Below are 17,032 nucleotides of genomic sequence, written 5' to 3'. Positions count from 1 at the left end.
GGGCGGTGTGTGTGTGCGCATGTTGTCAAACCGGATATCAAAGGCCTTTTTGTGAGTTAGTGGATAGGGATGCAAAAATATTTTGGGGGGGGAAATGGTGACCAATAACCGACGCTCGTTAACGACCATTAACCAAGAAGAAGATGTAGAATGGATGAATGTCTGTGACCCATTTGAAAATCAACTCCCTTATGGGTAGATTTTTAAATGGCAGCTTTAACAACAACAGAATAAAAACAGATAAACAAAACAAAAACACATTGAATCAGAATCAGTAAACACATTGAATCCGAGAGCGCTGGCTGCAACTATGATTGGCTCTGCCCTCCTACGTACTTCCGCTCAATTTAGATTTTGCTTCTGTACTAGGTCTGGCCATGAGGTACATAAGTCAGATGTCTCCGGTTAATTTTGTACCGGCCAATCAGCGAACAGTGGGAGTGGCTGAGAACGATAAGTTGATGTCGTATGCTAGTTTGTGTTGTAGTTCCGTAATGGCGGCGGGGAAAGATGCGAGCTAAGCCATTCGGTCCGTTGTAGCAACGCTGCAGAATATATCCATAAGCTAAAGCTGGAGCAAGAACAAGTTTTGCTGAGATTTGTCGGTGGCCATGATGGTGTGGCCCTCCTCCCCATGGGGTTCGGGAACAGTTTGATTTTCCAGCTACGGCAGCTAGCTCTGTTACAGTAGTGGTGAAGGAATTGGCTAAGGCGAACGCTAGCGATTGGTTATGGCAGATCAGAGTGGCTCTAGGCAGATCCAATAGTTTTAAACTTCAACAGAGGACCCGCCTACAAGGAAATCAACGCTTGTCAATGGAGCGAGGCCAGACTCTGTACAAATGAAATGTACGAGAGTCTGGTTAGGACCAGGCTAATGATTGGCGGCTATAACACGGAAGTACAATTAGTTATTTTGCTTCTGAACAGAGATAGAGATTGTCGAAGTAGCAGAAAGTCCCTAATTGTCGATAGTTGCTCGATAAAACGTATTTGTTGCAACGTTTAAAAAAAACATTGCTAAATTTAGAAACATTGTCGCTAAATTGAAAAACTGTCAACTGATAGTAACTGGTCAACATTCGTATTGTTGGTTAACGGTTAATTATGAGCAGTCAGCAATGGGCTCTGTTTGGGCTGGAGAGGTCAGAGATAGAAGAGGGTTGCGCTAACGTGAGGCTAATTCATGCCATACTCGAGCTGCTCTCGGTAAAGGCTCTCTTTTTCCACAGCAGTTGTCAATGGCGCCTTTGTAAGGAATAGTGAATGATTTAACCTAATGGGAATGATAGTGTTTAGTCAGGACTTTCAATGAGACTGGCTGTTCTGGCCAAGCCTATTGGCTGACGGAGGCTTGGAGGATGATTGGCTGACTGAAACTTGGAGGGTGATTGGCTGACTCAGGTTGCCAGTGTTGCTGAGGTTAGAGGAGGGCTACTCCGCTGGAGAACTGACCAAGACTACCATAATGCTGTCTACCTCAGACTGGCTGAGAACTTTCCAAGGTCAACACTCGGTAAAGATTTACTGTCTGTAGCGGGAAAAGCTGTCCAAGTTTGTTTGATAGAGTTCAGGGGTTTGTTTGAGTGTTTGTGTCTGCATTGATTTTCCCTCACTCGAAGAAAGATGAGGTATTTCACAATGAGCGGCGTATAGTCAACGTTTTCAACTATCAGGATTCGGAGACAGTAAATTACAGGTTCTAGGGGCTGTAAACACACACCTGTAACACACACACACATACACACACACACACACTAATACACTGACACACAGTAGCGCCATCTCAAAGACGAGCAGCTTCTCTCAAGATAACTTGACCCGTGTCAGAAGCAGGCACAGGGAAGATTACATTGAAGAAGTGATTGGTGATATGACAGGGCTGTGATTGAGAGTATGGCTGCAGTGTGAGTCGGAGTTCTCCTCACATCTCTGATTTATCACCTCTGTCATTGGACAGGGCCTCTGCGGAGCTCCGCCCAGCCCACCAGGCTATTTTTACCAGCCATTTCTCATCAGCAGGCCGGGGCGTTGGGGAGATAGAAGAGGCTGGTCACACGAGGAGAAGATGAGGGAGACTAGGGAAAAGAGAAGGAAGATGAGAGGTTTTCTCTGTGCTTGTGCTCAGGCTTGCTGGCAGCCATCTTTGTTTATACCCACGTCTTGCTCGGACGCAGACAGCAAACCGGACATGTGCCGTTTCCTCCTGTGGTCTTTGTCTGGCACATAGGCAAACACGGTTCAGAAAAGAAGAATATAGACATGGTATAGGATAAGTTAGGAAAATAGGATGAAAATGACAGCTTTCTGTATGTCTGGCTGTGTCCAAAAGGCAATAATCATAAAGCCGTTTTACACTGATTTGCCAACTGTCAGGAGCTATTTACACTAGGCACATACTATCCCTTCACAACCTAGACTGCAAACAAACACACACAAACACACACCTTCGCACAGTGTTCTCCACACATGCCAGATTCCTACCTAGGTGCTACTACGGTACCTCACACCAGTGAATGTGAATGAGCAGCCTCCTGCTGAACAGGAGACACTCCCCTTCTCAGATGGCAGTGCTCCAGTGGAGGGACTGGCTGGGAGCTGTACACTTCCCTGGTCAGGAATGACTCACTCCTCAGATGGTGCTTGTGTTCCACGTAACGCTTCTCTCCTCTCTTCACAGGCTTGTGGTAATCACCTCCAATGTGGGATCTATAGGGCTATATCGGTTTATCGGAAGAATCATTTTATTACCAATCTTGTTTCAACTGCAGCCCTGCGGTGATGTTCTGAATTAACGTTGTTCCCATTACCCAGCAAGCATGGCACAATCGTCCAGTTCTTGGCTAACTCTTTCTCTGTCTTTGATTGGCTTCTCCAGGTACAACCCGCCCCCCGCGTGACGGAGAGGTCTCTGGAATAGACTACAACTTCCTGTCTGTGGAGGACTTCCTGGACCTGGAGAAGAGTGGAACCCTTCTGGAGATAGGAACGTATGAAGGTACAGATGCACCCTCCTAGGAGTCCTCATAGCATGGGTAGCCCCGCTCCCATGCAAGCCCCACTAGCATCCATGACTAGTCCCATGCGCTTCAAATACTGCCAAAAGAGGGTTATTTAGAAAAATGGAACACTCCAGAAGGCGTTAGTGTGACCCACTGAGACCTGAGGTAGAGTCTTATTCCCAGTGATCTAACTAGGCACCAGCAACAGTCTTGTTGTTAGCAGCAGATAGTGAAGATATGCAGTAGACCATTACTGCTAACTGAGAGGCTACAGAGCCAATTGACAAAACAAAAACAAACTTGCTGCATTCTGCTGACATCATGGTCTGTGTGAAAGGGGTCTCCTCAGTGAGAAGAAGGGGGCTTGAATGGGGGGGGGGGGGTTATTTCTGTTTTCCCCGTCATTGTTTTCCCACTGTTGTCAGTGTGTATATTTTCCTTATAAAACACCTCGCATAAGTGGACCATTTAAACATGCCTGGCATAAATACCATTCAGTCACATTCATTCACATGTACTTTTAATGAAGTGGCTGTTCCGTCCATTTAGCCTGGTCACTGCCTGCAAACAATGAAGCTTTCCCCCCCTTCCCAGGGAAAGCAAACAGCCCAGGGGGGCAGGCCCAGCCTCCCCCACTTCCACCAATACAATGTTTCAGAAAAACCTCTAACAAGAAACTGTGTGGTCATGCCTTTTCACCCTCCCCCCCCCTGCCCCCTCCCCCACCAACTCATCTGCATACAAAGACTAAAAAGATTACGCCCCCCCCCCCCCCCCCACCTCCCCTCCTGCCCCTTAGCTCTGTTTTCCCTTCCAAACATGCTAATATCCCCCGTTGCCTAGGTAACTATTATGGGACGCCCAAGCCGCCCAGCCAGCCCCCTAGTGGGACAGTGATTAGTGGTGATGCTCTGCAAGACAGCCTGCCGAGCTCCCAGCACTCCACGCCCCGACGCACCGTATCCTACAATGAGATGCAAAATGCTGGAATAGTGCCTGCAGACCTGGAGGAGGACGAGGACGTCCCTGAGATGAACAGTAGCTTTACAGGTAAGAGGGAGGGGGAGAGGGGAAGAGGGGAGAAGGGGAATAGAGTGGGAGGGGGAGGCGTCTTCCAGAAGGGTGAGGGAGAGTGGAGAGAGACGGGAGGGAGAGAGGATTGTAAAGGGTCATAAGAGTGGCAGTGTAAGGTGTGTGTGAAAGAGAGCAGTAGCACAGGAAGAAGCAAAGAGAGTAAAGCAGAAACATTCAAAGAGTAAAATAGCAAGAGAGAGAAAAAGAGAAGGGAGTGGGGGCCAGGGAAAAAAGATTAGAAAGGAAGGAGTAGTGAAAAGGCTTGGGTGAAAGAGCGGGATGGTGGCTGTGAGGAAGGGCGATACAGGATACAAGTGGTCCTTTGTGTGTGCCGGCCAGAGGCTTGCTGCATCCACATCCGCCAGTCTGTCTGAGAGTAATACATAGTGCCAGTCTGTCTGAGAGTAATACATAGTACCAGTCTGTCTGAGAGTAATACATAGTACCAGTCTGTCTGAGAGTAATACATAGTACCAGTCTGTCTGAGAGTAATACATAGTGCCAGTCTGTCTTAGAGTAATACATAGTGCCAGTCTGTCTGAAAGTAATACATAGTGCCGGTCTGTCTGAGAGTAATACATAGTGCCAGTCTGTCTGAGAGTAATACATAGTACCAGTCTGTCTGAGAGTAATACATAGTACCAGTCTGTCTGAGAGTAATACATAGTACCAGTCTGTCTGAGAGTAATACATAGTGCCAGTCTGTCTGAGAGTAATACATAGTGCCAGTCTGTCTGAGAGTAATACATAGTGCCAGTCTGTCTGAGAGTAATACATAGTACAAGTCTGTCTGAGAGTAATACATAGTGCCAGTCTGTCTGAGAGTAATACATAGTGCCAGTCTGTCTGAGAGTAATACATAGTACCAGTCTGTCTGAGAGTAATACATAGTACCAGTCTGTCTGAGAGTAATACATAGTGCCAGTCTGTCTTAGAGTAATACATAGTGCCAGTCTGTCTGAGAGTAATACATAGTGCCAGTCTGTCTGAGAGTAATACATAGTACAAGTCTGTCTGAGAGTAATACATAGTGCCAGTCTGTCTGAGAGTAATACATAGTGCCAGTCTGTCTGAGAGTAATACATAGTACCAGTCTGTCTGAGAGTAATACATAGTACCAGTCTGTCTGAGAGTAATACATAGTGCCAGTCTGTCTGAGAGTAATACATAGTGCCAGTCTGTCTGAGAGTAATACATAGTGCCAGTCTGTCTGAGAGTAATACATAGTGCCAGTCTGTCTGAGAGTAATACATAGTGCCAGTCTGTCTGAGAGTAATACATAGTGCCAGTCTGTCTGAGAGTAATACATAGTACCAGTCTGTCTGAGAGTAATACATAGTACCAGTCTGTCTGAGAGTAATACATAGTGCCAGTCTGTCTGAGAGTAATACATAGTGCCAGTCTGTCTGAGAGTAATACATAGTGCCAGTCTGTCTGAGAGTAATACATAGTGCCAGTCTGTCTGAGAGTAATACATAGTGCCAGTCTGTCTGAGAGTAATACATAGTGCCAGTCTGTCTGAGAGTAATACATAGTGCCAGTCTGTCTAAGAGTAATACATAGTGCCAGTCTCTCTGAGAGTAATACATAGTGCCAGTCTGTCTGAGAGTAATACATAGTGCCAGTCTGTCTGAGAGTAATACATAGTACCAGTCTGTCTGAGAGTAATACATAGTGCCAGTCTGTCTGAGAGTAATACATAGTGCCAGTCTGTCTGAGAGTAATACATAGTGCCAGTCTGTCTGAGAGTAATACATAGTGCCAGTCTGTCTGAGAGTAATACATAGTGCCACCTGGCTGCCAGAGTAGGAGGCAGACTCTCCCAGCATCTCCCCCGTCTCCTCTCTCCTCCTCAGCAGACTGAGACACTGCTGCTCTGTGGAGGAGACCGACTCAGAGAGAGATGCCAGAATATTTTCCAGCTGTAGGCTGCCCTGATAGTCTCAAGATGTGTGAATGTGGGGGTTTAACGCACAGTGCTTATGGACATCTTGTGGTTTTGTTGAATGTGAACTATATGCACGAGCGGTCTTGAAAATGCTTTTTCTGTGCATTGGTGGTGCAGCTGGGGTCAAATGTTCTTTGTTTTGTGCATGTGGTTCAGTGTGTTTGTTTTGTGTGTGAGATTCAGCCACATGTTGTTAGTGAGGGAGTGTGAGTGTAAACTTGCCCTTATGGTCTTTCAGCAGACATAAGGTGAACAACAGGGTGTCTAGGGGCATTGTGTGTGTGTGTGTGTGTGTGTGGCTGAGAAGGGACACCTCTATCTATTTCTGAAGTGTGAGAGCAGCAAACCTATCATTTACCAAGTCATATTTAGTGAACCACTGAAGTTTAGTTTTAAATTACACTGCATTGGGTGGAGTGCTTCATGCCACCACACTCCAAAGCTGTCCTCAGAAATGGGACTCCCAATGGTGTGAAACATCACTCCACCGTCGTCTTCAGTGAGTGTGTCTGTGTGTGTGTTTACATGTTCACTTCCGCTAACCCCCACCCACTTGGCACCTTGCAGGAGACTCTAGTGAACTTGACGAGCACCCCTACCCCCGGCGCGAGAACGCCCCTTCCTACGGTGTGAACAACACCTCACCGTCAACCACGGACAGCACTCAGCAGACACACACACACCTCAGCCATCCTCCCCCAGAGGACCCCCTGGGCCCTCTGCCCGACAACTGGGAGATGGCCTATACTGAGAACGGAGAGGTCTACTTCATAGAGTACGTCTGGCCCGTCACACACACAGGCACCACACAGGCTGGAGAGGTGGTGGCAAAGGGATGTCTGCGTTTGTGTTTTTATAGGCCGTCTTTAAAAAAACACAACTTCCTGTTGACTGTGTTTTTTCCCCCCCTCCAGCCACAACACGAAGACCACATCCTGGATTGACCCTCGTTGCCTGGACAAGCCGCAGAAGCCCCTGGAAGAATGTGAAGACGATGGTACGGCCTCACTGTGTGTGTGTGTGTGCGTGTCAGAAATATTAATCTATCAAGCATTGCACAGTCAGTCGGTGAACCCCTGTAAGCTTGACCACATGATTCACCCAACACAGATAAGGCCAGACATCTTTTATGGCCTCTCCAGTAAGAGAGAGTGGTCAGCCCAGGTCACCTTGTTTACATATGCCTCATGTTACCCAAAGTCCAGATTTGGGGGTAGGCTTCTCTCTAAACACAAGGAATGCTGAACACAGAATCATTCTTATACAGGATAAATGTGTTACATCTTCAATTTCTCCAACAGTGCGCGTGTGCTTGCGTGTGTGTGTCTGTTCTGTCGGCATCTTTCCGTAATTACATAGGTGTACAACTATTAACAACAACATGTTCTATTATCCTTCTGATAATACGGTATGTCATCCAAATGCAAGCCTGCTGTTCCCCTGCTGGCCTATAGATGGCAGTGCCATCTATAGGCCAATTGAACCGTGGCAGCACTGTGCGAGGACCGGGGCCATAACTCTTGTCTTGTGCGCTCATGCTGCCTCCCGTCTGAGCAAGCCGCCACAGGGGCTGACTGGATTATTCGCATCATCTAACATAAATAAAGCTCCCTTGTCCTACAGAGGGGCACACGTCTGCCCACGCAACAACACAACACTGATCATCTGACTCCTCCCTGCCTCACCCCTTCCCTGACACGCTCACGCCCTCTCACACATGCCGTGTGTGTGGGTGGGTGTGTGTATGTACCGCTCCTCAGACAGATAATGTTCTGTTCATTTTTCCATATAAAGTTGTGTTTAAGGACTTTTGTGTACGAACGAGATGTTAGAGATTATTGTTCGCTTATTGCTAAATTACATTTTTGTGATATTAACTACGTGTTGGTTTGAAGCCTGTCTCTTCCACCGTCTATATTTGATACTGTAATTTATGTCTCTACCTCTGTCTCTGGTTGGTGTAGCTCATTTGGTCGTAATTAGTACTTATCGATTTGTATTTTAAAGGTTTTGCTCTAGGGCTTAAATGTATAAGGAAACTGTGAACAGTGCCACCAAGTGGCTCTTTAAGAAACGTCATCTGTTAGCCCTTCAGGATGTAATTCAGTAGTCTATTCCGTATACGAAGCAAGACAATTGTTGATTTCCAATGGATGTTAACATCATAGTTCATATCTAGTCATCGATGTTGTGAGAACGTTCTTTAGGCTTCATGGTAACCCTGTCTGTTTCTCTCCCTCCCTCCCTCCCTGCTCTGCTGACTTGGACCGCGAGCAGAAGGGGTACACACAGAGGAGCTGGACAATGAACTAGGTAGGCCTCTCTTTCACCCCTCAACTGATCTGTCTATCCATGCATCCATCCAGCAGGCTTCCTACTTGTGGCTTGTGGGCACATAATAGTTAGGACACCCCTCTGGCGGGATATTTGGTGAGGTGTTTCTTCTTTGGTGAGGTGTTTCTTCTTTGGTGAGGTGTTTCTTCGATGTGTTTTCTGTCTTCAGAGGTGGCTAAGACAGAAGGACAGAGGTGTTTGTAGATGCTACTGACAGAGTCAATATACTCCCCCATGATCTGACGTGTGGCTAATGATGGAGCTAATGATGGGTTACTAATGGGCCTCTCTGTCAGTTGGACCTTTCTGCTTCCAGCCTCATCACAGACGGCCAGTCACTCCAGTCTGCCCGAGCCCACCTTCACACAGAGCAGAGAAAGACGTCTCATTTCCTGCCTGGGTTCCTGTCCCTGATTGGATTTCTGCCTCGTCCCGTTTCATCATCCATACGCTTGGACATTTGAAGTGTATTCAAACAGTGACAGGGTCACATCCGAATGAGCTGTTCTCAGACCAGCCTTCAGCCTCGGAGCCCAAGCTTTGTGTCGTACACCGCAGACAAGCACAGCCCCCGTCCGTACGACAGCTCTGATTGGATGAACACAGTCAATAACCATCGATCGCAGAAATCCAATATACAGAGAAAAACGCAGTTACTTCACTTCTCCCTGAGAAGGGGAACGCATGCACACACACACACACACACTGCAGCCCAGCCTTGCTCAGGAGAAATCAAACCCGGCCCACCATGAGAGTGACAGACACGGAATGAGATGCAAAGAGTTTAATAGGCAATTTGTCACCCCTAGTCCCTCTTGAGCTTGGAGTGTGTGTGTGGAAGAAGGGGTGGGTGGGGGGGCAATCCTTTCTGATCACCATCAGATGCATCCCTCAGCAGCCACTCACAGGTCAGACACGCCGTGACGTCCCCAGGGCCCACAAGCAGTCGCGTTGGCACCGGGGCCCCCTCAGGAACAGAGCCACTATCGTGTGAGATCAAGTGGGTGATTAGAATCGACACGGCGCTGAGGTGAAGGCTCTCTGCTCAATGTTCCCTCTCAGTGCCTCTGACTCTGAGCTGCCTCTGCATAGTCTGCTGTCAGAAGTCACATGTTGGGACTCTGCACCTCATTCGAAACGGGTTGGTCCTTCTAGGAGTGTAAGGACGGTCTGCTCCCCAGGATGGAGGTGGAGATGTGTACAGTACAGTTGATGGAGGTGGAGATGTGTACAGTACAGTTGATGGAGGTGGAGATGTGTACAGTACAGTTGCGTACTGCAGTGGGCTGAAGGCGCCATGTTTCAAGCCCATGACAGAGCTCTGACGATCCTGCATCAGCGGAGTCTGTGCGCTATCAATGTGTGTGTGTGTGTGCCTTTTTCAAACCGCAGTGCCAGGTGTGGCTCAGGTGGAGCTCGTACAATCGAATCCCACCCTTGTGCCCCGTCTCATCCCCCTTGACCTGTGTTTCCCCTCTCCGTCGGGACTGGGGGTGTCCCAGGCGGGTGCTGTCTGCAGTCTGGTGAACTGATGTGTGAAGTGTCTGCTGTGTGGAGGGCAGCAGAGGCAGACAGCCTGTGTTGGGGCGCTCGCCGCTTATACACATCTGAGGGGCGACAGGCTGTCCGTCTGAGCCAGCTCACGGTCCGGACGGGTACTCACTAGAAGCACCGTCTCCAACAGCTCTGCCCTCTCTCCTCTCCTGCAGAACTGCCGACAGGCTGGGAGAAGATAGAAGATCCAGTCTACGGGGTCTACTATGTTGAGTAAGTCACATGTGTACACACACACACACGTTTTAATGCATGCCTCATATCCATCTTTATCTTACTGTAGAGTTGTGACAATGAAAACAGCGTTAAATAATGAACGTGCCTCATGTTGTTTATGGCCCTGACCATTTTGGGAAATGTAGGCCATTTTATTTGTGTTGTTATTATCTGGAAACATTCAGTTTGTCTGCTCTGTGGGAGCCCATTGGATCCCCACAAAACCATGAATACATTCATATGTTTTGATGGGGTTCAAAGCAATACCTTGGAGGCAGAAGCCATGCTTTTTTTTTGTCTTTGAGTCACTTTCAATACACAGTATATATTATTCACTTTTATTAGTGTTTACTGCATCATCTCGCAGCAAGTCTCCACAGCGTTTGAAGTGTTGTTTGTGTGTGGTGGGGTGATTAGTCCACCCTCCTGGGCTGCCCTTTGACAGTTAGTCTGCAGGTCAGCTGGAGGCTGCTGGTCAGCCTCTCTCTGGACTCCCTGTAGCAGCTGAACAGTTGATCAGCCTGCGCACAGCTAATTCATCACCGCTTATCTCCATCTCCTGCTCCGTTCCCTTCCTCTGACTCCTCTTCTATCTCGTGTCCTATCTCTCCCTTATTATTCACTCCTCCTTTCCTCTCTTATCAAACCCCCCCATCACCCCCCTTGTCCATGACCTCTGTTGACCTTCTCCGCTTCCCGCTTCTCTACTTTTCACCTCCATTCTCTGTTTCACTTTTCCCCCCTTCCCTTCCCCCCTCCCCACTCCTTTTGCTCATTCCAATGCACGTGCTCTTCCCTCCGGCTGCCCCCCTCCCCCGGCCTCCTCGTCCCCCCCCCAGTCACATCAACAGGAAGACCCAGTATGAGAACCCGGTCCTGGAGGCCAAGCGCAGGAAGCAGCTGGAGCAGCAGCCACCAGAAGGTGAGCGCTACATCCGAGGTTCGTCTTCAGCCCTCCCCACGGGCGTCACTTCCTTTCTTTATCTCCATGTCTGCCTGCCTGCCTGCCTGTCTGTCTCTTTGTCTGCCTGTCTGTGTGGTCTGTCTGCCTGCCTAGTGTCTATGTATCTGTCTGCCTGCCGGTCTATCTGTCTCTTTGTCTGTCTGTATGTATGTATGTATGTCTGTCTATCTATCTATCTATCTATCTATCTATCTATCTATCTATCTATCTATCTATCTATCTATCTATCTATCTATCTATCTATGTGTCTGAATGTCAGCCTGCCTGTCTGTGTGTCTGTATCCTCTACTGCTACTGCTGCTGTTTATAATTTGCTACCAATATACCATAAAGGCATAACTATGATTTAAATTTAATGTTTTTAGGTGCCTTTTTGAGTTTATTTTAAGTTGTCAGTGTTGCTTCAAATAATTTGTAAAGCTAACTTCAATGATTACTTAGAGGTGAGCAGGTAAGTTGGTACCGTATTTGTTATTTAACCTCCCTGTCCAGAGTAGATGTGTCCATTTAGATGTGGTGAGATTGTCAAGGTTGTAGGTGATACATTCTCCAGTTTTAGACCACATGACTACTCCCAGTTAGCTCCAGGTTACAAGGGGTCTCTTTAAATGCACAGGTGTGCAGGTGTTGTGGATGCAGGTCGCCCCTCCATGGCCCCTCTCCACCGGCCCCTGTTTTGCCAGCTCAGCTAGACGTGTTGCAGAGTTGATTACTCACTGACTTTTCCTCAGTAAAGCTCAATATCTCCTGAAACTCGATATCTTTTCCGACTTTTTACTCCACCATTGATTTTTAATCTTGGTGTTGAGAATATTAATGAAGATTGCAGCTCTGATACACACCATGATGGTGACTTTTGATTAAACCGATCCGGCTTCCACTGTGGATCAGGCTGTTGCTGCAGTTTCACGGCGACCCATGGTAAAGCAGTGGGTCAAGGTGCAACTGTGTGCTGTATAGACACCATAAACAGGAAGTATGCTCCTTGCTGTTCCAGAATGGATAGAGGATTCCAGCTTGGCAGTAGCCCCTCTGGCCAACTACGCCACCAACCACCAGGAGACATACAGAGAGCCACAGACTGGCCCCCCGCTGCCCCCCTCTGCAGGACCCAAACGTAAGACATCACAACATCTCTCTGAACAGAGAAGCCCACACACCAAACAAAAACATGAAACATATAGAGAGAAATTGATATTCTCTGTTTTCCCCTGCTGACAGGTCTGCACATAACAGAATCCTACGAGCAGCTTGTCTAATTATCTCTCCATAGATTTATTCTGATCAAATCCAGCAAATGTACCTCTTCATGTCTACTCCTTCTGTCCCCCCCCCCACGCACACTTTCTTTCTCCTTTCTCAGCCCTCTCTTTCTCTCTCTCCATCTCTCTCCATCTCTCTCCCTCTCTTTCTCTGACTCTCCCTCTCTCTCCCTCCCTCTCTCTTGGTCTCTCTCTCTCTCTCTCTCTCTTGGTCTCTCTCTCCCTCTCTTTCTTTCTTTCACCCTGTCCTTGGGAGCTCCATCCCCTCTCTCTCTCCTCTATGGCTTGGCCCTCGTCCCTCACATTCAGGTGCAGAACTATCACAATGCCCTGCCTTTAGTGCTTGCTGAACTCCAATTCAATGACGCAAACACACATACACAACAGATGGAACCTTTGCTCAGACACAAACACACGGACAATAGGGGACTGCATATTGCATTCTATGCACACACTGTATTACTGTAGCTGAAGAGTTGCCAAGTAACTGCACTGTCCTCCCTTGTCACCTAGCCTGTCTGAATATCCACTGTTTCATTCCATCTTGCTCGTGTGCATTTACTCCTGTCCGTCTCCTGTCCTCCTCAGCTAAGTGTGTCTCTCTCCACCTTCATATGCCGTCTCTCTGTCTCTGTCATTATCTTCCACTTCTGCTCATAGGCTTTTATTGTATACCTATGCCACTCAAACATCTCGCCATGTACTCTGTATGCTCAACTCTGTCTTCTGTCAACCTCTCTGTTCTGTCAACCTCTCTGTTCTAGAAGTAACCGAGGGAGAGGGAGGGAGACGGGAGGGAAAGAGGGAGGTTGTTGGGTTTGGATTTAAACGGCAGACGCCAAAGTGTCGTGTGTGTGCCCTAAGCTTGCTGCATCGCTCAACCTGTCTAGAGAGATGGAGTTGTGTGAGTGACAGGAGGGTATTCTGCACTGCCTTCAGAGCTGCGTTCAAAGCTGCTCTGCTCCTCTCACTGGGACAGGATCACACAAGGGGGTTGTATAAGCTTAGGAACATCTGTTTTCCAAATCTAGGAAAAACACGCATAACACGAAACCTCAACACTCTCCTGCAGAATAATCTCTTTGGAGAGAGGAATAACAACAAGTCTGCATGTCCTCCTATATGCTGACTTTTGGACCCAGCAGTGCAGCTCTCGGATGGGCTAGGATGCTCAGGCAGCCCCCTCTCACTGGGAGGGGAGGGTGGATAGGGGTTTACCCTTGGGATTACACAGGCTGGCCCTCTCCTTCTTGGACTCCCCTCAACCTAATGAATATGTCACTCATAATAAATCAGTTGTAATCTGCATAGCACACCGAAACCCTCAGTGAGTGAGTTATCACTGACAAGACAGCTAACACACATCAAAGTTGTCCCGTTCGTTTAAGCTGACACTGTCCACTGCATTTGCACACACCCTACCTGTGGAGGAATGAAGTTTCGATTTTTTGGAATATCACTTTCAGGGTTGTTGTCTCCGTGTGTGTGTGTGTGTTCTCCAGGAGGGAAGCCGTTCTTCACGCGGAACCCGGCGGAGCTGAGTGGAACCTTCATCAACACCAAGCTGAAGAAGAGCCGCCGGGGGTTCGGCTTCACCGTCGTCGGGGGCGACGAGCCCGACGAGTTCCTGCAGATCAAGAGTCTGGTTCTGGATGGCCCGGCCGCCCTGGACGGCAAGATGGAGACAGGTAGGCACCGCCGGCTGCTCTGAAGGACTTGCCCTGACCTCTGACCTCACCGCCGTCTGGCCTGAACGCCATTTGTCGTCTCGTGCAGGCGACGTCATCGTGAGCGTCAACGACACGTGTGTGCTGGGCTACACCCACGCTCAGGTGGTGAAGATCTTCCAGACCATCCAGATCGGCTCCATGGTCAACCTGGAGCTCTGTCGGGGCTACCCGCTGCCCTTCGACCCCGACGACCCCAACACCAGCCTGGTCACCTCCGTGGCCATCCTGGACAAGGAGCCCATCATCGTCAACGGCCAGGAGAACTACGACTCGCCCTCCAGCCACGGCAGCCAGAGCGCCCTCGGCGGCGGGCCGGTTAACGGCATGAGGGAGCCCCGCCCCCACAGCCCCTCGGCTGACGTGTCGTCCAACGGCTCCCATGGTTACCCCAGCGACGTGGTGAGCATGGCGTCCTCCATCGCCACCCAGCCGGAGCTCATCACCGTGCACATGGAGAAGGGAGACAAGGGCTTCGGCTTCACCATAGCAGACAGTCCCGGGGGCGGGGGCCAGAGGGTGAAGCAGATAGTGGACTACCCCCGCTGCCGGGGCCTGAAGGAGGGGGACATTATCGTGGAGGTCAACAAGAGGAACGTCCAGAGCATGAGCCACAACCAGGTGGTGGATCTACTCAGCAAGTGTCCCCGAGGCAGTGAGGTCACTATGCTGGTGCAAAGAGGTGGGTGGAGCCAGGTCACTATGATGGTGGAAAGAGGTGTCAGGTGACTGCTGGTGGGGTGGGTGGGGTGGGGTGGGTGGAAGCAGGTCACTATGCTGGTGAAGAGAAGTGGGTGGGGTGTCACATTAAGTCCATTTACAGAGAGATTAATATGGATGACGCATTCACTCATGCAGAGAGCTGAGAGAATGTGCAAATGGAGAGGGTGTGAGAGGGAGGAAAGGAGGGAGGGGATAAGTGAGCGAGGACGCAAGTGAGTGATGGAGTGAAAGGGGGTTGAGGTGAGTGGCTGAATATGTGAGTAAGTGTTTAAAGGGATATTTAAAAGACTGAAAGAGCAAGTGACTGAAACAGGGAGTGGGCGACAGTACTACAGACTCCAGAAATGTGAGAGAAGAGTGCAATGTGCTGAGAGGTTTCAGCCCAAGACAGTAGCAGAGACGACAGGGAGCAGAAGACAGAGAGAGAGTTAGAGAGGGAGAGGAAGAGAGGGAGGGAGGGAAGTCGGGGGAATGAGAGAGAGAGAGGCGGGGGAATGAAAGAGCACAGAGAGAGAGAGCGATACAAAAGAGACAGAGAGACACAGTCTGGTGAGAGAAAGACTTGGGTGTAGATTGTTCCAGGTCAGAGTCTGATGAACATGGACTTCTCTTGTTGAGCTCCTTCTGTCCTCTTCCAGTCTGTCGCTTAGTGGTTCTGAGTCTGCATGGACAGAGAGCACTTAGGGCAGGACAGGAATACCTCCGAACCTGTCATGCATGTGTACGTGTGTTGCGAGTCTCTTCAAGACTGAGTGGGCTGTGCTTAGTCTGGGGCAAAGCTTTTGACAAGCTTGATGATTGGAACATTCCATCTCACAAAAGAGTTTGATGGGAAAGAGCACAAAGGGACAAAAATGATTGAATTTGGACTTTTCTCTGTTAAATCCCTCCAAGAATTGACTCAAAATCCACAAAGCCCCCTAGACCTTGGTGATAGGAGTAATTGGGCTGTTTTCTGGAGCTGACGTTGGTCTTATTAATTTGAGGGCCTGAAAGCCTGTTTTCTTTGCTGCAGCGCTAAGAACACACAAAGCAAATTGGTTGAGCCAAAAACCCTCCTCTCTCCTCCTCTTTCTTCTCCTTTAATTCCCCCTCTCCTCTCCTTTATTAACACTATCCCTCTGGTGGGCTAGTTTACACATCACCGTAAAACACAATTACCCATAACTGTCCACTTTATGGATTGTCAATAGAACAAATGCGTGTTAATCTGTGTTGTTGGTGGTGTGCTTGACTTCACTCTGAGCCTTAAGTGCTGCTTCAAGGTGTTTCAAGGTGCCAGGGCTTGGCTGAGCTACATTGTTTCAGGGGTGTCATATTTCACACATCAGTTAAGAAATGTGAGTGTGGTTTGTGTTTTGCTTGCCTCCGTGAGGACATGGCTGCCATAAAAGACTTTGGAACCATGCATGTGCCCATCATGTTGAGCCCAAGTCTTGCTGAATGGATTCACATTCAGACAAGAACCATGCTGTCAAAGCTTTCTTCTGGGGTGTGTTTAAACACACAGACATACACCGGCACATGAACACACACGCGCACGCATGGATAGCACACAGGAACCGTCCTGTTGGGAGCAGGATACCTTTGTCTTAATTATGCTGTCTCTCTTCTCTGCTTCTCTTCTCTGTTCACTGTTCTCTCTGCCTTGTGTGTTATCTGAGCCTAATTGGGTTGCTCTCTCGCTCTCTCGCTCGCTCTCTCGCTCGCTCTCTCGCTCGCTCTCTCGCTCGCTCTCTCGCTCGCTCTCTCGCTCGCTCACTCTCTCTCTCGCTCTTCTTTTCTCCTGCTACTTCTCTTAGTCTGTCTCTTTCCTGGTCTCTCTCTGTATCTCTTCAGTTAACAGCCTGTGCACATCACCAATTAGAGTCTTACTGGGGCTCCCTGGCCAGGGCTGTAATTGGTCAAACCTGCACCATCCCCCTCCCCTCCCCCATCTCCCCACCCCTCCGCCTACACATATGGGGAGATCCCAATCCCATATGGAGAGATCACAATCCCAGGGGAGCACATCTACAGTTCATTACGGCCTGTGGATTCACCAGTCCCCCCCCCCCCCCCTTTCTGGCAAACACCGCTGGTGAGCTCACTGGCTCCCCACTCAAACGTAGATCTCTAAATGTCACCTGATCCCAGCGACCACAATGCAGTCTCACCCCCTCCCTGGGCATTGTAGGAGACCATGTCTCCTGTTTCAGTGTTTAAGCCAATCACTGTTGTTGTTCTAT

At 48.9% G+C, this 17,032-nt stretch overlaps 1 protein-coding gene across 9 annotated transcripts in view; it reads left to right on the top strand.

Moving 5' to 3' along the window:
• magi1b (membrane associated guanylate kinase, WW and PDZ domain containing 1b) overlaps nucleotides 1-17,032 on the top strand; it is a 106,352-nt gene that overhangs the window by 63,057 nt on the left and 26,263 nt on the right. For 6 of the 9 annotated variants that reach the window (XM_047024864.1, XM_047024861.1, XM_047024862.1 and 3 more), the window contains 10 exons: nucleotides 2,879-2,998; nucleotides 3,846-4,052; nucleotides 6,592-6,799; nucleotides 6,939-7,021; nucleotides 8,302-8,337; nucleotides 10,068-10,125; nucleotides 10,968-11,068; nucleotides 12,090-12,209; nucleotides 13,857-14,042; nucleotides 14,131-14,763. In XM_047024864.1, the coding sequence (XP_046880820.1) occupies nucleotides 2,879-2,998; nucleotides 3,846-4,052; nucleotides 6,592-6,799; nucleotides 6,939-7,021; nucleotides 8,302-8,337; nucleotides 10,068-10,125; nucleotides 10,968-11,068; nucleotides 12,090-12,209; nucleotides 13,857-14,042; nucleotides 14,131-14,763 (1,752 nt within the window). The remainder of the gene's footprint in view (nucleotides 1-2,878; nucleotides 2,999-3,845; nucleotides 4,053-6,591; nucleotides 6,800-6,938; nucleotides 7,022-8,301; nucleotides 8,338-10,067; nucleotides 10,126-10,967; nucleotides 11,069-12,089; nucleotides 12,210-13,856; nucleotides 14,043-14,130; nucleotides 14,764-17,032) is intronic. The other 3 variants (XM_047024865.1, XM_047024863.1, XM_047024869.1) reach the window with 1 other exon arrangement.

Source organism: Hypomesus transpacificus, chromosome 9, assembly GCF_021917145.1.
Source record: "Hypomesus transpacificus isolate Combined female chromosome 9, fHypTra1, whole genome shotgun sequence".
NCBI lineage: Eukaryota > Metazoa > Chordata > Actinopteri > Osmeriformes > Osmeridae > Hypomesus > Hypomesus transpacificus.
Note: the sequence above shows the minus strand (reverse complement) of the source record. Positions and strands in the feature narration are given on the sequence as shown.